The sequence below is a fragment of the Xyrauchen texanus genome, chromosome 35 (genome assembly GCF_025860055.1).
Source record: "Xyrauchen texanus isolate HMW12.3.18 chromosome 35, RBS_HiC_50CHRs, whole genome shotgun sequence".
NCBI classification, from domain to species: domain Eukaryota; kingdom Metazoa; phylum Chordata; class Actinopteri; order Cypriniformes; family Catostomidae; genus Xyrauchen; species Xyrauchen texanus.
In genome coordinates this window covers 4,938,614-4,962,951 of record NC_068310.1, presented here as the reverse complement: position 1 = coordinate 4,962,951, position 24,338 = coordinate 4,938,614, and the positions used below count along the sequence as shown (strand labels likewise).

Below are 24,338 nucleotides of genomic sequence, written 5' to 3'. Positions count from 1 at the left end.
CTGAGAGAGAGGGCCCTGAGTCCAGCAATTTGCAAACAGGCGCCACTTTAGGGCGTAAAGATGCCTGGTAGAAGGGGCTCTGGCTTGGTTGATCGTGTCTAAGACAGTAGGTGGTAGACCGGCTAGATATTCCGCGTCCCGTCCAAGGGCCAGACGTGGATGTTCCAGAGGTCTGGGAGCGGATGCCAGAGTGTTTCCCCCATCCCTGAGAAAGCAGGTCCTTCCTCCTGGGAATTCGCCAGGGAGGTGCTGTCGCGAGAAGCATGAGGTCCGAGAACCAAGTCCGAGTGGGCCAGTACATGGCCACTAAGGTGACTTGCTCCTCGTCCTCCCTGACCTTGCACAGCACCTGTGCAAGAAAGCTCACTGGGGGGAATGCGTACTTGTGCAGCCACGTGGGCCAGCTCAGGCCAGCCGGCCGGGAACAGTCATGGGGCTGAGGGCGGTGGTCCGCGTCCAGTGTGCCGGGACTGTTGAAATCTGGCGGCAGAGTGCCGTGAGAATGGCATTTGTGGGCCAGGTGACCCAGAGACAAAAGGAAATAGAGAATATGAGTACCGCAGCCCCCGTTAGGGGGTGCGGCCAATGAAATTAATTCAACAAAAGATTCTCCTCCCGGCCCCCCACCGGGGAACAGAGTGGTCTTACCAGCTCCGTAGCTAATGTCTCGGTCTCTGGGTCGGTCATCTCAGGAGCACCTGGGAGCCTTCCGGGTCCTCAAGGGGCTCCATGAGACGAGGGGCGTCCACCTTCTGCGGGGAGCTTGACGCTGGGGCTGAGAGCCGGGCCCAGTCTTGTTTTTAGAGGCGGAGCAACACTTTCTTTCTTTCTTGAAAGCCGCAGGAGGACGCCCTCGACAAGCAGACGGGGCATGGCCCATGGTGGCAGGTTTGCGGCAGGGCAAGATGTGTGAAATAGCCTCCGTCTGTTTCTTCACCACTGAGGACTGCTGGGTGGAGTCGCCAAATGGTGTCGCCGAATGGACGGAGCTGGGAGACAGGGCCGTTGTTGCTTTGTCTACCTCCTGTACTGCGACCAGGTCCAGTCCATGTGCTACGTTTCCGGACCACGAGGGTGGCCATCGCCTGTTTGAGTGCAGTTCCTGCGGCACATCAAAACAGGACTACCCAAGTGCAAATTTTGAAGTACCTTGGCCCGGTGGACTTGCAGGAGGGGGCCATGGCGTGCAGGGTGGAGCGGTCTGGGACCGTTCCACCGCCGAGGGTAGCGAGAGCGGAGGAGCGAGGAAGCTCGGCTTACTCAGCTCTTCATGCACGTCCTGGAAGAAAGGAACCTGGGGGGGTGCGCAGCTGTGAGCGGTGCACATGCCCGCGGAACCAATCAAGTCCAGGGAAGCATAGCGGACCTCCGTGCGTCAGGCTAAGACTGGGCGAGCAGACCCGAAGGTGGTGGTCCAGGCGAGTTATCTGCATCAGATGCTGCTGTAATGCTCTTCGATGCAGTGGTGATGTCGTCATCCAATGTCTGGGAACTCAAGGGACCGGACGGCCAGCCGTTTAAGCGGACCGCACTCATCCCGAGCTTGGGGAAGCAAGCAAGCATGCCGGGGAGGCGGGAGGTTTCGAGGGGATTTACCCGGTGAAATGGAGCCCATCATTATCCCCAAATCGTCTTCATTGCCCGCGGCACCTGCCCCAATCCCGTAAGAAGGTGGCGAGGCGCGGGGGACTGCTGAAGTGGCTTTCTCTCATTACAAAAGACAGCAGAGATCACAACGCTGCCATGGCTATGTTCTCACACTGAGAACATGACCCATCGGAGAGAATGCTCATCCCGAGCTCGGACAGAAACAAGCAAGCGTGCCGGGGAGGCGGGGGGTTTCGAGGGGATTTTACCCAGTGAAACGGAGCCCGTCATTATCCCCAGATCGTCTTCATTGTCCGTGGGGCCTGCCCCAATCCTGTAGGAAGGAGGCGAGGCGTGGGGGGCGGCTGAAGTGGCTTTCTCTCATTACAAAAGAAAGCCGCGACCGCAATGCTGCCATGGCTATGTTCTCGCACTGAGACCATAACCATTCATAAAATGCTGCCTGCGTGTGATCGCAGCCCAGGTACGCGAGGCAGTTTTGATGACCGTCAGAGGTGGGGAGAACCTACGCATCCAGAAACTACACTGGGGCGGAAAAACTTTTTAAAAAGACGCGTCCTGAAAAGGACGTTCAACGCTGCTGTGTTTTGCTCTTTTTAGAATAAATTACTCTTTTAAATAAAATCACTCTTTTTATATAATAACTCTTTCGAGCTGTCTGTGCTGTTGAAGCGCCCAGGGGCAACAATACACAGCCGTGCAAGAAGGAGAAAGTCGCTGTTATGCGCCGTCAATCCAACAGTATGCAGATCGTCAGAGGAAAAAGCAGGAACTGGTGTGTGTGACTCGCAACAGACTGCATGCACGACCATCGGTTCCGAAGAAATTTTCTGAATGAACTCACCGTATTTGCCCGCCTAAATACCCGTATGTCCGGGGGCGGGGTATGCAAATACTGTCTGCCAACTTCTCATTGGCCTTTTTTCATAAGTCAGAGGCATATTTCAGCGCTCAAGAGAGACCCCTAGTGTCGCTTCTCCCACACAACGTCGTGAGAGCGACAGAAGGGGAACAAACCTGCTTCTAAAACGCCTTAGTGCAATGAACTATTTAAATAACAGCAAATTGCAACAAAATAAATAAAAAAAGCAAATTGCTCTTTGCACCACTTCATTAACATATAATACACCTACAGTTTGCGTGCATACACCCACAGAAAGAGTAAACACTCCGACCAACAGAGAATTAGCGCGCTCACAAAATTTGGATAAGATCTTGCACAAGCTGATTTTGCATAGTGCACCGCTTAACATGGCTTCAAAAATAGAGCCCTAAGAAGGTAGGGAGACCAACTTCATTGCATCATTCAAAGTGCACCATGGAGGTGAGTGGTCATTGCAGAGCTCTTATGGTGTGCTTTGTTGGTCACAATTTTCTGATTGGTGGATCATTCTCTTCTGGTTGATGTAGTGCACTATTCACCAGGAATTCCTCTATTAAACAAGACTTTTTAAATAACATGGACTGATAGCTTCAACAGAACCATATACCATTGATTACATCCTTGGAGCTCATGATAGGTCTGTCTTAAAGGTTTAGAAGTTATCATTAAATAAATTCCCCTGTTGAAATTGTTTTTATTTTTACTTCCTGAACCAGACTCTATTTTTGTGCCGTACATTTACTACATATGTAGAGCATTCTAAATCAGTCACTTTTGAACAGAGAAAAGAAAATAAATCCTTTTTTGTTTTGTATTTGTGGCCACCTCTACTCATGACTGACTTGGGATTAAGGGAATTTTAGTTTTATTAAAAACAAATACATTCTCCACCTCTATATGAGTTTGCACACACACACACACACACACACACACACACACACACACACACACACACACACATACACACACAGACAGAACTTCCCTAACCGTTCCCTCAAGGATTTGCACACTGTTCCCAGTACTCTTTCACATTATTCCCCATATTACAGGGCAGCAATAAGGCTAATGTAAGCCATGTGAGCATCTGCCATATCTGTAGTGATTGACAGGCTGAAGACACTGAACTCCTCAGGACAGACACTAGATTGACAGATGTGTTTGTGAAAATTTAATTTCATTACATCCTGAGCAAATAAGCTTAATAAAAAAGTACAAACATAATTTTTAATCAGGTTATTCCTGACTTTTATAACCTTGTGGGAGAATGAACACACTAGTACTATATAACTCCCTATATCTACAAACAACTCTATATGTAGTTAATGAATTGTTCACAAATGTTTTTTATAGCCTGAGAAAGTTTACTAAGTGCTGATCTTTATCATTTTGAAATTTTTCGACATTTTTATTAAATGGTAATGAAATACTGTTTTTATCGAGACTTTAGAGATATGTACATGATGCACTTGATGGAAAACAATGATTGTCTTCAATGAAGGAGCATGTATTTTTTTTTTTCAGGGAAAGTTGTTTATTACGTTAGGGCAACTATTAAGTCACTTTAAATATTAAAGACAAAGATGCTTTTAATTATTAGTTTTTTTTCCTGGCTTTGAAACTGAAGTTGAACATCACTGAATGTGACATTTGTGATAGGTTCAAGGTAAAGGTCTATGCCATTTGTCTCTTAGAGTCATCTAAGGCTGTTCAGTCTCATGGATAACATTATTTATGAGACTGAACAGCCTTAGATAACTCTACGATGAAATTCCCCCCACCTTTCCACAGCCATTTTTTAAGACTTTTTTTCAAAGCTGAGGTGTGAAGGACCAGTGCTGAAATAGGTGGATTTCATGACCCTTTAATAGTAATAGTGTAAATATGACAGGAAATAATGGGTAGAGAAGGCAGGGATATGATTGGCAAATGTAGCAAGCCAGACTCAAACTCTTATGAACACCACAGGTCAATGTGTCAGAGCAGTAAACCAACCCCAAGGCTATGACTCTGATGCGCTAAATATCTTTTCTTTACTACATCACAAAAACACACACATTCAGTGTCCAACTTGCACATCATTTTGGCAGAAAAACACAGCACCACTGGGATTACAGATGTCTATATTTAGTGTATTATGTACATGAATATTGAATGAGAAAAATCTGTACATGAGACGAAGAAACACATTTACACACTATACGTTATACACAGAAACTGACAGTGGGAAAACGTTTCAACAACGTCGACTTTCATATAGATTTAAAAAACTTTTTATCACTAATAATTATTGTCAATAACCCAAAATAATATCTAAAAAAAATAAAAGTATGAAATAATAAAAACAATTATCTAAACCATATTTTGAATACAGGGCAGGTGAGCGGAGAGAAGGAATCATGGATCTACCTCTGCGATAGCTGGTTTAAAAACTAAAACAAACAGAAAGAACATAGACATACGGCAGACAAATGGTGCATGCAGTAGCCAAAAGAGAACTGTGGCTCCTCAAAACTCCAATTTCCATGGCAACAGCGATGGCACCCCCTGAGAAAAACCCTTCAGGTGCCTAAGGTCATCTGAGAGCATCAGACTTCGACTCGGTAATGTAAACATAAATACAGAGGTTGATATCAAACTCTACAGGCAGTTTGGAAACTGCAACACATGCGTAGTTAGCATTAGCATTGTGTGCAAGTAGTCAGTCTGCAAAACTCTCCTTAGTAGAATATCACTTCGAGTTAAATAAACATATTTTTTTCTCATTATATATATAATATATTTACTTATGTACAGAGTCTATGCTTAAGAGTCTCTCTGTTTTTTAACAGTACTTCTTTGTTTTCACCAGTTTACTCTGGTATTTGACTGAGTGGCCGCTGAGTCCCACCACATAAACATCCAGGAGGTAGCTCTTTCCTGCTTCGAGGCCAGTTATGGTCTCTGTGGTGACGGCCTTTTGCAGGTTGGCGCTGTAGAAGTACTTGCAAAGCACCTTCTCGGACTTGCGACGGCTCTCTGGTCCAGTGCACTGGTTCTGCTCACGCCGTCGATGCACTTCGCCGTAACTTTCAGAGACCTCGCGTCGGTAAATGCAGTACTTGTTGCGCTCCTGAGTGCCAAGCCAAGCCACGGTGATGGAGGAACAGGTACGCAACTTATCGAAAGCCTTGATGCGGGTATCCTCGGGTAATGCGGGGAAAGGTTGCTTTCCTCCAGCACGGGTGCTGGCTAGCACTTTCAAAGTGGAAGCGCCCTTACGTGACCCTCGTAGACGAATCAGGTACTTGGCTTTGGGCTTGCCACGGAGTTGGAACTGACGAACACCCTCAACATTCTGAGAAAGAACAAGCTTCCCATCACGGTGCACCTGAACTTGCACTGCATCCAAACAGGTGTGGACATAGAGCGTGACGTGCTTATGAGAGGACACTGGTGCAAAATGAAGGAATTTGCTAGACTTTCTCTTGATGAATATGTTGGATACTTTCCCATCCTTGAGTTCCACAGTCTTTTGCTTGGCTTCTGCCTTGGTGCGGGCAAAGGTACCCACATACGCAGTACTCAAATTGGTGCCAGTGTTCACGGCAAACACATCAAAGTAGTGTTGCGTGTCAGGCTTTAGGTCTGACACTGTAAAAATGTTCTTGTTGCCCATGCAGATCTTCTGAATGTCTAAAACCTTGGGCTTAGGTACATATGTGCGACTCATCTTATTGCTCTGAGCTCGATTGGTGGTAAGGGAGCGATCCTTACTAAAATCATTATCAGATGGGAGAAAACCAAAAATAGCAAAGTCAAATGGGCTGAAGTCCCGGCCTGGTTTTGGAACAGTCATGAAGCCATCATCCAAACTTATTTTGGCTTCCGCTGCACACAAACTCTTGAAATTGTGCTCCTTGTTAATTACCACACAGTAATGGATCGGTTGGCCCATTATAGAGCCTGTAGGAGTGGGCTTCCAAGCTAGCGTGACTGTAGTATGACCCAGTGCAGTAACATCAACTCTGGGGTCATAAGGCAGGTCTGGGTAGGGCTGGTCGGACTCTGGAGTTGTGGTAGCATAGATCTTGAAGTTGCTGTCCTTTTCGGTTGAGAGGATATCTAGCTGGTACAAGCCTGAAGGAGAGCTGGTGGCGATGAATGACTCAACGTCATTTCCTTTGTAGGTGAAGAGTTCGTTACCCTCACTGACTGTGACTTGCTGTTTTTGCTGCTCCAGAGGTTCTGGCTCACCTAATACACACAAAACAAAATAAATCACAAAATTAGACTTTGGGAATAGGAATCATATGTAATTGAATGTTTCTGGCTTTAAATCTAATTTCTCCTAAGGGTTGTCTACATGATTTGTGTTGGGGTGCCAACACACAGCTCAATGCCAGCATCAAGAGTCACTTTGACCACACAAAAAGTGTTGCAGAGAATGTCTTGTTTTGACTTTAGTGCTGGCAGTACCTAAGTAATTATAAGTTATCTGAATTGTCCATGAACTACTGGCTGATGCCATGAAAGGTCAGTGGCAACAGGGTCAGAGTTTAAATTGTTTGAGCTTTAAGCATGGCATGCACAACTTTTCACTTCATTGACTTCAATATATTCTGCAATGCTGATGCAAGGGTGGTGGAAGCCCCTTTAACGTTGCTGATTCTTTAATGATTCTATTAACACTTTTTTCTACTTTTGAGGAAGAAATATTTGGAAATTAATTAAGAAATTAATTGATTGTCATTTCTCAATTATTTAAAATTAAGAAATGCCAATCGATCTTCAAGAACCATTAACAGAATTGAAAGTCAGGACAATAATACTGTTTTAATTTTTTTTTGGTTCCAAACCCCAACTGGGTAACAAGCTCAGAAAATCAAAAGACTATGGGAAATGTGTGTGCCAACAGAACATACCACAAACATCAAAAGCAAGACAGATTTGTAGGGGTACAACTGCATTATGCTATTTACAGATGCACATTTTGAATGACAATTTGTTTAAACCACAAGCAAACATAAGCCACATAAACTGTTGAACAAATGGATATAAACTCTTAAGCTCTCTCTGAACATAAATAACTTTTAAAATGAACCTTAAGCGCCACATAATGACACATTTCCCCCAACACTCCAAATCCTCTCATCTAGTTGTTTACTTTTCACTTCCTCCTCACACCCTAATTAGCACCAGTGGAAAAAGAAGAAAACATTTCCATCTTAATGGAAAGACCGTCATTGAATGTCTTGATCCTGGTGAGGTAATTTGAAGCTACCTGCCCCGCATGGACGGATAGCCATTCACCAGCTGGCCGCTGTGTTTTCTATCCAAATAGCCCTGTATATCAGAGGATGACTTTCTCTTTGCTTTCCCCAGGAATCCTAAGCTACACAGAGACACCTTGTTGCTTCACTGTCTCTGAGTTACTCTCCAAGCCATCTCCTTTCAGTTGGATGTGAAAGCATAATGTTCTGTTTATCAAATGTAGAACTAAATGGACTATACGCATTGCAATAAAAGACCGGCTCCCAGATATATTCAGCAAACATAGGAAAAGACTTGAGTGTATATTTACTGTTATTTACTGTTAGCACTGAAACCGACAAAAACAACTGAAACTAACCTTCCATATCCCTTGTCTTTTTCAGTCTTATTTAAAAAACTGACTTTTAATTGCTGATTTTGGTATCTTGGTATTAGAATTGGATGCTGGTGTGCTGGTGTTCCAACAAGGCATATTGAATAGTTTAACCTGCATGACTTCCTTGGTCAACCAACATCACCGGACCATGCTGGTTTGACAAGCCATCGTAGCAAAATTTCACTGGTAAGCTAAACTATACTGATCCACCAGCTAGACTAGCATCAAACCAGTGCTTGCAAGCATTAACCAGCCTGGACCAGCATGGTCTATATAATCTCATTGCAGTCTAAGGAAAAATGTGACATATTTTAAAATGTTCTTTACTATATACAGTGCCAACAGAATGCTTGTGAATGAGAGAAGAAATTAGTCTCTAGGCTGCAATCGTCTAGCGATGATTGATTTGTCTTTCAGGATCTAATCGCAGCCAAGTCACGATGTTAACCGAACTGAGGCCATCATTACATGCTGTATTTTGTAACAAATCAAGACCCTTTGAGTAAAACCCAATGGTGCATTACTGTAGCATTGAATGATGGGGCTCTGTGTTTCATCAGCGAGACAGCTGTACTGGGCCACAGACAGAGAGGAAGAGGGAAACCTTAAGTCTGGGAGTCATTATGGCCCTCAGAAAATCAGAGATGATCAGAAACCCTCGATGTCTCAAAGGGAGACACTTATGTCTTTATGTACGCTCACACATGGACAAGTTCTGCTGTGACACACGTTCTTCTGTTCTATACATTTGGTTTCACACACATGAACAGATGCACTTTAACTGTAACCGTTACCCTGCTGCATGTGTCTGGAGTGAAATACAAGATGGAAAATGAGAGTTGTAGAGAAAGAGAAAGTGATGGGGAAGAGTGAAGAAAATAGAAAAGTAAAAGGAAGGGAAGGAAATAAGAGGAGAGCACAGCTGACAGTGAACACTAGAGTCTTTGAAGATGAGCACCGGTCAAGACCTTTCCTTGAAACATACAGTTCACCGAGTTTATGAAAACAGTGGGAGGAATTCTACGACTCTAAGATTAAATTGAATGAAAACATTTCCAGGTCAAATGTTAAAAAAAAAAAATAAATAAAAAAATGAAAATACGAAGAGATACAAAATTAAGATTTATAAAACAAGATCAACATGATTTTTACAAACCTTTTCTTAAAATATAAGAAATTATGCACATATATATATTCAATATATACAGTATATATATATATATATATATATATATATATATATATATATATATATATATATATATAGTTTCATCTTTTGACATTCGCAATTAATCATATTTAATAGCAGTTTCTGATAAAGCCCCCAAAATAACAATAATTAAATATATATTGATTACATAATTCATTTCAATAACAAAAATATTATGAATAGAATTCAAATAATTAAAGTGCATTACATTATTATGGCAGATGAGTAAAGCTTTGATATAAAAAAGTGGCTTTAGAAGGCAATATATTTTTTGTTTCCATATTATTGAACATTAGCCTATCATTAGCCATGAGACTACAGCAATCCATTTTGCAACTGAATTCATCAGTCTGTCTGAGATAGATTTAGTACAAGGGCTTTTTTAAGGACGTGTCAATGTATATATGCGGCAAAAGGATGCTTTGGAGTGTCTCTGGTTGTGTCACGTCATAAACTCAAATAGTTTGGTTGATGTATCATGATAAATGTAGTTTGAAACATGTCTCAAGATCATGGCACTTGGAGTTGCACTCTGTCTAGCTATTTTTTTAATCCAAAAATGTGCTCACATCTTATGCTGTCTCTAGTGTCAGGCAAGCCTGATTGTGGTTTGTTGTCTGCACAGCTGCACATTACCAATAAAGCTGGAGTTGTGCTTACTGCCTTGTGCTGAAAACAGGTGGTCCAACAAGCATGAATAGCTCCAATGGTAGGAATATACACTCACCAGCCACTTTATTAGGCATACCTGCACATCTACTTATTCATGCCATTATCTAATCAGCCAATTGTGTGGCAGCAGTGTAATGTATAAAATCATGCAGATACGGGTCAGGAGCTTCAGTTAATCTTCACAGCAACCATCGGAATGGGGGAAAAATGTGATCTCAGTGATTTAGACCGTGACATGTTTGTTTATGTATTTATGTATTTATGTAACTACTGATCTCCTGGGATTTTCACGCAAAACAGTCTCTAGAGTGTAAAGAGAATGGTGCGAAAAACAGTAAACATCCAGTGAGCGACAGTTCTGTGGATGAAAATGCCTTGTTGATGAGAGCATGACCCGTATCTGCATTATTTTATACATTAAATAGCACACGATTGGCTGATTAGATAATCACATGAAAAAGTAGATGTACAGGTGTACCTAATAAAGTAGAACAGTACAGTAAAATAAACTGCTACCAACATTTTTTTTAATTATTTTCTAAAACAATTAGAAATTATACAGTATAATTATTGTTTATTTATATTTAATATAAAAATCTAAAATATATTAAAGTTTTATATTTATGAATTGTATATATTTTAATATTTATATATCTATATTTTATATAAAATACAAAACAATATATGTAGTATTTATAAGTCTTTTTTCTTTTTTAGGGATAAACATGACCTGGGCATATTCTTGACAGGTTTAACGCATTTTCTCTTTTTCTTTCTTGCTGCCTAACTTTTCAGACAGCAGACATCAGATACAGTCCATCAGCTCGCCAGGTGTGGTCACAGTGAGCCCAAACTCACACATTCTCACAAACACACATTTACACAGATGGAGATAATTATTGACCACACTGGAAAACACTGACCCTCACTGGACATGCTCAACATGACTTCACAAAAAATACTTATTTACCTGTGGCCATGCTTATTTTTCTGCTTTTTCAAATTAGGGCAATTTTAGCATAACATTTTCCATGAAGATCTCTGTGGGACATTCATTTTGACTGCTCCTTTATGTTTTAAGTTAAATTATTTTAAGAACTTGAGAACTCCAAGGCTCTGTTCCAAAAGCTAATGAGCAGCCTACATAGCCAGCTGTCTTCAGGCATCGAGAGGTTACAGTGAGGCACTTACAATGGAAGTGAATGGGGACAATTTTTGGAAGGTTTAAACACAGAAAAAGCTTATACTTTCATAAAAAGTTCTTACATTAATTCTTCTTTTAAAACTCATGTATTTTTGGAAAAGGAAATTTGTTTAAATAATCATTTATATAGTCGTTTAAGGGTTTGTTGTCATTACATTGTCATGTAATGAAGTTGTAAAATTGGCAATAACTTTACACAGAAACGGTTAGTAAGTGATTGTATCACTTAATATATTGGCCCCCTTTCATTCATAAGTGCATCACTGGAACCTCGATTTTTGCTTCTTTTTCTTTTTTTTAAGAAAAGGACGGACGAGTCTAAATACATTTTTGTGGCAATCAACACTATCCCACATATGCTGTCGATTTCTAATTTAATTTGAAATGCTCTACATGGCATATTTGTATTCAAATAGCGTTCCTCACACAAAGAACACAGGAGATTTGACTCACAATTGATTTCAATGGTGTTTGGTGTTAGCACGTTGCCTAGCTAAAAGTTGTGACACAATAATTAGAATAAAAATACACAGCACAAACAAATATTGTGAATTTTAATTAAGTTTTATATATTGGCTGTATTTATAATAAACACTTCATCATTTTGTCTGCAATCTTAAATTGATTTTTTACTGGTAATGCTTTCTCCGTGAAAGATAAATGTTGTACGATGAATTTGGCCAAAATTAGGTATTTAAAAAGCCAGTATAATTATGCAGCTTAACTTTTGAAACAACCTTTGGCAACATTCATACAGCAGCAAAATATGGTTGTCAGTCCTGTCTTTCAGTGCTTTAAACTGTTACATTCACACGCAGTTCGGTTATTTACGATAGAAACAACCGCATTCTTTAACCAAACTGACACCCACAAATTTTCAGGACTCACAACTGCATTTTCGGCAAACCTGTGCTGTGTGAACAACTGTACTGGACAACTATTTGTTAGTTACGAGACAGTCACGCTGCATTGTAAATGCTCATGTCTAGTGTGTTTCATGTGAGGTTTTGTTTACTCACGGAGACGAAGAAATGAGCTGTGTGTCATCCGAAGAAGATCTAGCCGCTGTTTCCCAAACACTGACTATGAACGTAGCCTTTGAGCCTGGAGTGCGCATAAGAAGCCTTTAAATGCTGCCTGTGTAAGCAGCTCATTAGGTTTGAAACAGAGACAATGAATTGCTAGGAATTTCTACATTATTATTACAGTTACAGTTATTTGTATTTAAATTTTTCTTTAATCCTTTCAGATTATTTTACACATTAGTGTGAATTTGGAAGGAATCCCTAATGCTGTATAGAACAACATTCTAAATTGTAATCATGTGGAGATCAATGAAGATTGAGATTTTAATCCTTAAGCTTTTTTGAATTGTTATGGGAGAATTTCCTTTGTTCCACAGATCTGAGAGCAGTTTTTCTAATAATAGTTTAGAACATAAACATCTTAAACCATCTTGTGTCTTAGGTTACTGCAGAATTGCAACATTGATTGAGAGATTTAATTTGGATACCTGATCCTTCTCCACTGTGCTCCTCTGGGAGCTCTTGCAACGTCAGTCTCCACTCGAGGGGAGCATCGCAAGGCGTCACTGTCACTAACAGAGGGGTGTTGTCTTCCTCCACCACAAAATAATACCTGTAGGAATGGGAATGAGAAAATGAGGCAAAGTGAATGTGTTCTCCGAAAATGACAGTGTTTACACAAATGGATAGCTTAATAAAAAGCAGAAATTAAATGTGACTCATTGAATGTTGTGTACCAGATTTTGCTGTTCGTTTGGGCTAAACTGCTATTGATGCTTGTGCGAAAACTAGCCATCTGTAGCCATTTAAATTTGTTGGTCTCCTTTATAAATACAGATGGGTAGTCCATGAACTTACATTATTTTTAAATTGACATCAATATTTTAGATAAAAATGGCTATGAATGTATGAGGAAAACTGAATATTTAGGTTCTCTGACACTTCTTTTAAGTTCACCCTGTTTTTGATCACCTTTTCACCATCACACAATGCCAACTTATGGAATCCAAACACTTTTCCTAAAGCACATTCATACATATCGCCTTAAAATGAATGTTTGCATTAGATAAGGTTTGATTAAGTTGCACTGTAGCTCAACTGATATAGGAGGGCACGAGTTGACATGTGAGCTGAAAGAATCATAGAAGCACCACAAAATGACATGGTTGCTTCACCAATTTCATTTTTCATCTCACATTTGCTTTTCAAACAATCTGTTAGGTTTAGGGTAGTTTTATTTATAACTCGCATGAGAATTAACCGTAAAAACCACATCTGTTTGGAAAACATTTCACTCACCTTAGACCCAGATTACGTAAAACAGAATGTGATTGCTTTTAAGCATTTAAGCATTAGGGCTTGAAAACATTACAAATCCCTAGGTATATGACTACCGTTTTAGTGAGGATACATACTGTATAATGGCTTTGCTAATTTAGCCAGATTAAATTGCAGTCATGTTTCACCTATAAAAGTACTTGAGTTATATTAAAACCAGTCCCAAGACACAATGTACTGAAATTAGAACTAGCTGGCCTTTCAAAGAGTGCTACTGAATTAGAACCATATTCCCTAAACACAACGCTGCTACAGTACGTTAGCTTTGCTGTCTAAACACATCTTTGCAGCTTTATTGTAGTTTTAGCACTGTGTTGCATCTGGATTAGTCTAGTTTTAACAATGCATTAGACTTAGAGTTTTCTTATAAAATATGCAAAGTTCGGAATAGCATTCTACACAGCTACTCTCAATACATCTGAAGTATATCGAATATATACCGTGCAGAGTGGGCAAATTATCTGTATGCATGGAATAACCAGCACACTACAAATGGCAAAATGTGCAGTATGTAACAGAGCACACTCCATCCTGCAATTAAATGCACTTGACTTGACTTTTATTTCGGAATGAACTGTAAATTAAAGTACTAGATGCCACTTGCAGACTATGTACTCTATAAATGCATACTAGATTGTCATGTAATCAGTGCTATTAGCACATTTTGCAGTTCATTAGCAGGACACAAAATTTAAGAAATTAATGGCATGGACATAAAAAAAAAACTAGGGAGGTAAATTAATACTACAAAGTGTTTTTTTAATTTCAGAGCATATGACTATCTGTGGTATGTACATTCTGATTAATTCATCTAATTCATCATTTTCCAAAGACCTAGCATGTGGTAAAGTTCACCTTCGAGGGCACCTGCTACTCAGAGCACTGCTTCATCATTGATTTCCCAGCATCTCATTCATAATGCATACAGTAACTTACCCTCATCTGATGCACTATGGCCATAATATATTCCATATTTTTTCTTGTTGCATAATAATTAATTAACTACACATGAACATAATAATTCAAAAGCAGCCATCGAAGGATTTTCAAAAATGGAATGTGATCAAGTGAAGAAAAAAAAAAACATGTCAACCATCTAACATAGGTCAAATAGAGTAGATCCTCATTACATAGATTAAATGTAAGTTTTTCTATAAGAATACCTCTTCACAGAACACTCCTCTCAGAGTTGTTGGTATAAAAACATGCACTGCATGGTTTTAAATGAAACAATGCATCTCTATGAACTCCTTTGCACTGAGTCTGAAATACATTATTGCAATGATATTAGACTCCCCTTCTTTCACTCACTCGGCGTTGTGTTGATGTAGTGACACTAGGGGTCACTCTTCAAAGCCCTGAACACCTCCCACTCTTTGAGAAAAGGCCAATGAGAAAACTACCCCAGACATACGGGTATAAAAGGAGCTAGAATGCAATTCCATTCAGATTTTTTCTTCGGAGCCAAGTGGTTGTACTATCAGTGAGCTGAATACTACTGCTGTTCCATTCACCTCTTAAGAAACATATGCTGTTGGATATACGGCACATTTTCAGCGGCTTTCTCTCCTTCTGCACGTCGAGTGCAGATTTCAACCCTAGGCGCTTCGACAGTGCAAAAAGTGTGTATATTCCTGCTATAGTATATTTTCTCTATTAGAGAACACACACTGACGTTGAACATCTTTTTAAAGACTCGTCTTTATAAAGATATTTTTCCATCTTTGTGTGATTCCTGGATGCAGTCATTATCTATCCGCTTCTGACGGCCACGGGCGCTGCCTCACGTATCTGGCAGCGATCACACTGAGGCAGCATTTGTGGATGGTTCATGTTCTCATTGTGAGAATATGACCATGGCAACGCTGCGGTTGCAGCTTTCCTTCTTCCGTTGTTAAGCCACTCTAGCCGCCCCCTGCACTGCACCTTCTACCCAAAGGGTATGAGGTGGACCCAGCTGGCGCTGGAAGCGATTTGGAGAATTCAATGGGCACGGTCTCGCCGGGTAATTCCCCGCGGACCTCCCAATCCCCACCACGCTCGTTTGCTCCCGTCCGTTCCCGAAATGAGACTAGTCCGCCTCACGGCCAGCATGACATCTCTTTTGGGGCCTGTGAGCGGGATGAGTCTTTGATCGCTGCATCGGAAAGCACTGCTTATGTCGGATGACGATGACTCAACTGGGCTGTCACCTTCGGGTCTGCCCTCCCAGTCTGAGTCTGACGAAGAGCTGACCGCCATGCTTACCCGGGCCGGCACGAGCATCGAGTTGGACTGGAACCCTCCATGCTCGCGGCTTGATGATTGGTTCCTCAGTTCGGGGGGCCGCTAACGGCCACGTCCCCCCGGTCCCTTTCTTCCCGGAGGTGCACGACGAACAGACGAGGTTGTGGAGAGCACCTTTCGCTGCCTGAAACAGATTTCCGGGTTCGTCCACTCTCACTACCCTCGACGGCGCGGCGGTCCATGGGTAAACAGTGGTCCTTCAGGTGGATAAGGTGGTTGCTATGCACCTGTTCCCGCAAAACGGCGCCACCTGGAAGGATCGAACGGTACTCCCCTCCAGAGCCTGTAGGACTACATCGTCTCTTGCGACCAAAGCCTGCAGTGCTGCTGGACAGGGCGCCTCCGCCCTGCATGCCATGGCCATCCAGCAGGTACACCAGGCCAAGGCACTAAAAGAATTGCACGTGGGTCGTCCTGATCCCGATGTGCTGCAGGAGCTGCCCTCGGTGACCAACGTCACCCTCTGGGCCCGAGCCCAGTTCACGGCCCCAGTGTAGAGCCCCCCGCTGGAAGCTGACGCCCCCCGTCTTTCGGGCCAACACGAGAACCCAGAAGGCTCCTGAACATCCCTGAGATGGACGACCCAGGGAGCGAGACGTCCACTATGGAGCTGGTATCTAGACCCCTCCATCCCCCGCTGGAGGGCCGGGAGGTAAATCCTTTGTTTCCCTTTCTCTTTTTTTGCCACACCCCAAATGGGTTGTCAAAAAGAGAGCGGTTTCCTCACTCCTTGGGTCATGTAATCAGTGTCCACAGCCGCCGTTGTCAAGGCCGGAGCTTGGACACATGGCTAACGCTTTCTAACCCATCGCAGTGGCTGGCCAGGACCAACCGACTCGGCTACGCAATTCAGTTCACCAGGCGCTGCCACCTGCACCTGTCCCTTCAGCCGAGATGGGGAAAGGGTTTTACAGCCCTTCACCATGCCAAAGAAAAGCGGTGGGTTGTGGCTAGTCTTGAACCTGCGAGTTCTGAACCTGGCCTTACACAGACTCCCGTTCAAGATGCTGATGCAAAAACACATTTCGACGTGCCTCCGGCATCAAGATTGGTTCGCGGCAGTAGACCTGAAGGATGCATATTTTCACGTCTCGGTTCTACCTCAACACAGACCCTTCCTACGGTTTGCATTCGATGACCAGGCGTATCAGCACAAGGTCCTCCCCAATAGCCTGTCCCTGTCCCCTCACATCTTCACGAATGTCGCAGAGTCAGCTCTTGCCCCGTAAGACAAGTGGGCATCTGCATACTCAACTACCTTGATGACTGGCTAATTCTAGCAAACTCTTGAGAGTTGCTGTACACGCATAGGATTTTGGTGCTCAGGCGCCTCAGCCGTCTAGGGCTTCGGGTCAACTGGGAAAAGAGCAAGCTCTCCCCAGATCAGAGCATCTTTTTTCTCTGCATAGAGTTAGACTCGGTCTCAATGATAGCGAGCCTCACAAGCGAGCACGTGAAGTCAGTGCTGAACTGCCTGAAGTCATTCAGGAGGAGGACAGCGGTTCCACTCAAACACTTTCAGAGGCTCCTGGAGCATATGGCTTCCTCAGCAGCAGTCACGCCTCATGGGTTGATGCATATGAGACCGCTTCAGCACTGGCTTCAGACTCGAGTCCCGAGATGAGTATGGCGCCGTAGCTATCAAGCCACTCTACTGCCACTTATTCAGCCCTTAGACAGACCTTGCATTTCTACGGGCAGGAGTTGTCCAGACATGTCGTGGTCACCAAAGACACCTCCAAACTGGGCTGGGACGCTGTGTGCAATGCGCACGCAGCCGCCAGTTCCTGGTCAGGACCACAACTGGTTGGCACATCAACTGCCTAGAGTTGCTGGCTGTACTACTCACCCTGCGGAGGCTATTGCCATTGATCCAGGGCAAGCATGTGTTGGTCCAGTCCAACAACACCGCGACAGTAGCATATACACATCGCCAAGGCACCGTACGCTCTCGTTGCATGTTGCAACTCGCCCGCCATCTCCTCCTCTGGAGTCAGCAGTGGCTGAGGTCGCTGCAGTCCACTCATATCCCAGGCAGCCTCAGCGCCACAGCGGACATGCTGTCGTGGCAGGAGGCAATGCTCAACGGAGAGTGGAGACTCCACCCCCGGATGGTCAAGCTGATTTGGATTCGATTTGGCAATGCACAGGTAAACCTGTTCTCTTCCAGGGAATCCTCCCACTGCCCGCTCTGGTATTCCTTGACGGAAGCCCCCCTCGGGACAGACGCATTGGCACACAGCCTGCTACACATTCCCTGTGCAAAGTCAGGGAGGACAAGGAACAAGACACCCTAGTGGCCCTATACTGGCCCACCCAGACTTGGTTCTCGGACCTCACGCCCCTCACGACAGCACCTCCCTGGCAGACTCCCCTGAGGAAGGACCTTCTTTCTCAGGGATGGGGCACAATCTGGCACCCAGATCTCTGGAACCTACATTAAGCATTAAGACGGCTTAAAGTGCAGGGTCAGTACCATGGAGATGAGCTTCGTCTGGTCAATTGAGTCGGCTAGAATCGTGGGAGAACCTACCACCGTGCCTCTTCCATGTGCTTGGCAGGATGTGGTCTGAAATAATAGGAAAGGAAAAGAACCTTCCCTGATGTGTATGATAGCTAGATAGCCCCAGCCGAATCTAATTCTCTGTGGAGAGGAATCATAGAGAGAAAAGGCCGTGGCTGGCACGGCCTGCTCCCATGCTAGTTACGTCGCTTCCCCCACCCTCAGGGATGTGGGGAACTATATGACGTCTTTTGGGGCGTTGGGGGAGGTTACGTGCAGTCTGATGCACCTGCTATTACGCACGCAGCAGCATGCTTGCACCTGCATCAGCAGTTCACGTAACACGGTTCAGCTGTTTTGCCGTTTTACTATAGGGACCCCAAGTGGCACTACATCAACACAATGTCGAGTGAGTGACAGAAGGGGAATGTCATGGTTACTGCCATAACCTCCATTCCCTGATGGAGGGAATGAGACATTGTGTCCCTCTGCCACAACACTGTACTAGCCGCTGAATTGGCCGGACCTTGTCTCGGCTCCTCAGCACAAAACCTGAATGGAATTGCATTCCAACTCCTTTTATACTCATATGACCCATATGACTGGGGGAGTGGCATGCAAATTCCACTCGCCAATTCTCATTGGCCTTTTCTCAATAATGGTCACTACATCGACACAACGTCTCGTTCCCTCCATCAGGGAACGGATGTTACGATAGTAACCATGATGGGGTTTTTTTTTTAAATGCAGGCTTGGGTGAGTTTTTCATATCTCACAGCTGCAACATTATTTCTGCAGTTGCATTATCATTTCTTGTTACTTGGAAATTACATTGCACAATTGCATCAACATACAGTAAGCTGGTACTCCAGAACCTTGCAGGAGCATAATCTGTCCATTGTTTGAACAGGCTTTTATTAATGGGAACATCCTGTTGTAAATGTTTAACGAATGACAACTTATTGTCCTACAGCAGATGTTCATGTGTTTGCTTATTCAAGTGTGTGATGTGATCCCACCTTTTGGGTGTGTCCCTGAACAGATATCCACTGATCTCGGCTCCATCGGGCAGGACAGAGGAGTCGTGAAACTGAGATTTATCCCTAAACTGCATCTGGAAGAGGCCTTCATCTCGCGTGGGCAGCTTCTGTCCTACTACCCCCAAAACCAGCCACATCAAACCATAACATCCACATATCTGCTTCATCCTACAGAGAGAGAGAGAAAAAAAGACAAAGATTTATTGAATAAGAGAGTAAACACAAAAATTCCATTATTATATGTTCATTCTATGCGAATCCATTATGTTGTTACAGGTGAAACTCGAAAAATTAGAATATCGTGCAAAAGTTCATTAATTTCAGTAATTCAACTTAAAAGGTGAAACTAATATATTATATAGACTCATTACAAGCAAAGTAAGATATTTCAAGCCTTTCTTTGATATAATTTTTATGATTATGGCTTACAGCTTATGAAAACCCCAAATTCAGAATCTCAGAAAATTAGAATATTGTGAAAAGGTTCAGTATTGTAGGCTCAAAGTGTCACACTCTAATCAGCTAAACACCTGCAAAGGGTTCCTGAGCCTTTAAATGGTCTCTCAGTCTGGTTTAGTTGAATTCACAATCATGGGGAAGACTGCTGACCTGACAGTTGTGCAGAAAACCATCATTGACACCCTCCACAAGGAGGGAAAGCCTCAAAAGGTAATTGCAAAAGAAGTTGGATGTTCTCAAAGTGCTGTATCAAAGCACATTAATAGAAAGTTAAGTGGAAGGGAAAAGTGTGGAAGAAAAAGGTGCACAAGCAGCAGGGATGACCGTAGCCTGGAGAGAATTGTCAGGAAAAGGCCATTCAAATGTGTGGGGAGCTTCACAAGGAGTGGACTGAGGCTTCAAATGTCGTATTCCTCTTGTCAAGCCGCTCCTGAACAACAAACAACGTCAGAAGCGCCTTACCTGGGCTAAAGAAAAAAGAACTGGTCTGTTGCTCAGTGGTCCAAAGTCCTCTTTTCTGATGAGAGCAAATTTTGCATCTCATTTGGAAACCAAGGTCCCAGAGTCTGGAGGAAGAATGGAGAGGCACACAATCCAAGATGCTTGAAGTCCAGTGTGAAGTTTCCACAGTCTGTGTTGGTTTGGGGAGCCATGTCATCGGCTGGTGTTGGTCCACTGTGCTTTATTAAGTCCAGAGTCAACGCAGCCGCCTACCGGGACATTTTAGAGCACTTCATGCTTCCTTCAGCAGACAAGCTTTATGGAGATGCTGACTTCATTTTCCAGCAGGTCTTGGCACCTGCCCACACTGCCAAAAGTACCAAAACCTGGTTCAATGACCATGGTATTACTGTGCTTGATTGGCCAGCAAACTCGCTTGACCTGAACCCCATAGAGAATCTATGGGGCATTGCCAAGAGAAAGATGAGAGACATGAGACCAAACAATGCAGAAGAGCTGAAGGCCGCTATTGAAGCATCTTGGTCTTCCATAACACCTCAGCAGTGCCACAGGCTGATAGCATCCATGCCACGCCGCATTGAGGCAGTAATTAATGCAAAAGGGGCCCAAACCAAGTACTGAGTACACATGCATGATTATACTTTTCAGAGGGCCGACATTTCTGTATTTAAAATCCTTTTTTTTTTTGATTTCATGTAATATTCTAATTTTCTGAGATTCTGAATTTGGGGTTTTCATAAGCTGTAAGCCATAATCATCAAAATTATATCAAATAAAGGCTTGAAATATCTTACTTTGCTTGTAATGAGTCTATATAATATATTAGTTTCACCTTTTAAGTTGAATTACTGAAATTAATGAACTTTTGCACGATATTCTAATTTTCGAGTTTCACCTGTATTTTCTTTTTTTGTGGAACACAGAAGTACACCTTTATAAAGAATCTTTGCACAGCTAAGCTCCAAAAAGGACAAAAAACACAAAGAAGCAATATGTAAGTCTCACAAATTTTGATAATACAATTTGTGTGCTTTATTCAAAGTCTTCAAAAGTCATACAAAAGCATTACTTGAGGGATAGATAAAAATGTAAGTTCATTTCGAAGATTACATTTAAGTTACTCGTCCTGTGGAAGATTATCATGACAACTTGTCATTTGGCTTCAGAAGACATGGAATTTAGTGCACAAACCTTATGTAGTACTTTTATTGTGCTTTTTTGTCCTTTATGGAGCTCGATGGATGACAAGTCACTTGATAGGTCACTATAAACTGTCCTTGTATGGAAAGAGCTGCAAAAAGATTCTTTATTTTATAAATATTTTCTCCCCTTTTTCTCCCCAATATTTTGGAATACCCAATTCCCACTACTTACTATGTCCTCGTGGTGGTCCGGTTAATCACCTCAATCTGGGTGGCGGAGGACAAGTCTCAGTTGCCTCCGCTTCTGAGACCATCAATCCGCACATCTTATTATGTGGCTTGCTGTGCATGACACCGCGGATGCTAACAGCATGTGGAGGCTCATGCTACTCTCCGTGATCCAAGCACAACTTACCATGCACCTCGTTGAGAGCGAGAACTACTTAATCAAGACCACGAGGAGGTTACCTCATGTGACTCTACCCTGTTGCTTAAGAGACCTGACTGGAGTCACTAAACACACCCAGGATTCAAACTCCAGACTCCAGGGGTGGTATGCAAAAAGATTTTTAAAAAATGTTGTGTTCCACAGAGAGACCCCCCCCACCATACTGCTTTAGAATGACACGAGGGTGAATATATAATGACACATTTTTATATTTAAACTTTTTTAGGGGGTGAACTATCCCTTTAAAATGGGGAAATCATTAAAATATATGTGCAGTGATGCAGAATAAAAACAGTTAAACCAATATTAGTGATCAACAGATGTTTAAAAATTTCAAAAGAAAAACAAAGAAGAAAAAGTATTAATAAAAGAAATAATTAAAATAATTTCATAATGTTAGCTCATTCTTTTCAATTTCTCTTAACATTTAGCCAAATGACTGGATGGTACCATCACCACATAACAAACAAACCAAACTACAGCTAATCTGGGCCAAGGAGTTCAAATGAATGTACGCATTGACCACCTTTGAAGTTTTGGTGCTTACTCAAGGGAGGCACAGCTGGGGTGAAATACGGGTATGCAGAGGTACATTCTACATGCAAACAACATTCAAACAACTCATGAGAACACCCAGGCATAGACAAACACACACACAGAGACTCACAGATGCACACAACTGCTGTCTGAGTTGGCTCTGTTAAAGGGATACAAACACACACACACTTTCACTCGCTAATCACTGTTTGAATGCATGTGTGCAGTGTCCAATCTGACAGTTTGAAAAATAACCATGTTGGTGTTAAACACACTGTTTCCAAAGAATATTAGACAGGTTAGACTGTGATCAATTCTGTTTGGCTCTGTTGTGGAGTGTTAAGCTGTGCTGAACTGGGTTTGGCAGTTCTGGGGTAGGCTGTGCTGAACTCAGTTTGGATGTGCTGAGGTAGACTGTGCTGAACTTGTTTTGGCTGTGCAGGGGAGGGCTGTGCTGAACTGTGTTTAGATGTGCTGGGTTGGGTTATGCTGTGCTTGGTGAGTTATGCTGTGTTATATTGTGTTTGGCTTTGCTAACGTGGGTTAGACTGTGTTGAACTGGGTTTGGTTGTGCAGAGTTTGGTTAGGCTGTGCTGAACTAGGTTAGGATGTGCTAGGGTGAGTTAAGCTGTGGTGCACTGGGTTTGGTTGAGCTGGGGTGGGTTAATCAATGTCATCAAGTCAATGGCATTTAATCATATGCTAGATTTAATTCTGTCATATGGAGTTGATGTTGATACTACAGAAATTCTAACATAGGGCAACGACAACTCATTACCTTGTCTTTTGTATGCTGCGATCAGCTAATGTTACTCAATCTACACCATGATATCCTTCAGGTAGAACTATTCTTTTGACCACTAAAGATATGTACACAGTAAGTCAAAAAGTCTAGAAGAAGTTGATGTAATAAAAGAAAATATAAATACAGTCTTCTCTAGCACTCTTGATAATGCCCCCCACCCCACCCCACCTTCAATTAAAGAAAATTTAAGAAAAAAGCCCGAGCCCAAGAGTGGAAAAAACAAAATTATTGGTATTTCGCAGTGCATTGAAGGATAGTGTCTGTATATTTTAGCAAACTCATTGAAAATAACCACAAATATCCTAGGAGTTTGTTCAGTATTGTGGCTAAATTGGTTAAGACTAAAGCCTCGAGGTAACCAGGTATTCCATCGCAGCACAATAGTAATGACTTAATGAATTTATTTTCTGATAAAATTGAAATGATCAGAAATAAAATTGGAATTATGCAATCGTCTGTCACAGTACCTCAGAAAATAGTGTCTCATAATTTTCCTCAAGAGCAACTTCAATCCTTCGCTGTCATATGTCACGAAGAGCTAACACAACTTATTGAAACATCAAAAGCCACAACATGTATGTTAGATATACCAACTAAGACATGTCCAAAAAAACTTTAAAATGGCAGTTATCAAACCACTTATTAAGAAACCATAGCTTAATCCTGGAGAATTGGCTAATTATAGATGATTTCAAATATTCCATTTATGTCAAAAATACTAGAAAAGGTAGTGTCCTCCCAACTATGTTCATTTCTACAGAGAAATAGTATATATGGACAATTTCAGTCAGGATTTAAGCCCCATCACAGTACAGAAAGTGCACTTATCAAAGTTACAAATAACTAATTACAAATACAAATTCTTCAAATCCTGACGAAATTTCACAATTCTCCAAATTACCAGTGTGTATCAATAAAATAAAAAAATTGGATGGTCAGAAACTTCCTTCTACTCAATTCTGAAAAAACCTGTTAAAATAGAATTTGACTCTTGATGGATGTACTGTTACATCTTCTTCTACAACAAAGAATTATGGTGTTATATTTGACAAAGTCCTTTGAAAATCCAAATTTCCAGTGTTTGTAGAAC

General features: G+C 42.3%; 1 protein-coding gene across 1 annotated transcript in view; it reads right to left on the bottom strand.

Annotated features, from left to right (window-relative positions):
* Positions 1-4,201: 4,201 nt before the first annotated feature.
* The window catches only part of LOC127628655 (protein NDNF-like), a 34,273-nt gene continuing 14,136 nt past the window's right edge, over positions 4,202-24,338 (bottom strand). The window contains exons 2-4 of the mRNA XM_052105431.1: positions 19,375-19,563; positions 12,717-12,841; positions 4,202-6,724 (exon numbers count right to left, since the gene is read on the bottom strand). Coding sequence (XP_051961391.1) covers positions 5,313-6,724; positions 12,717-12,841; positions 19,375-19,562 — 1,725 coding nt within the window. The 5' untranslated portion in view covers position 19,563 and the 3' untranslated portion in view covers positions 4,202-5,312. The remainder of the gene's footprint in view (positions 6,725-12,716; positions 12,842-19,374; positions 19,564-24,338) is intronic.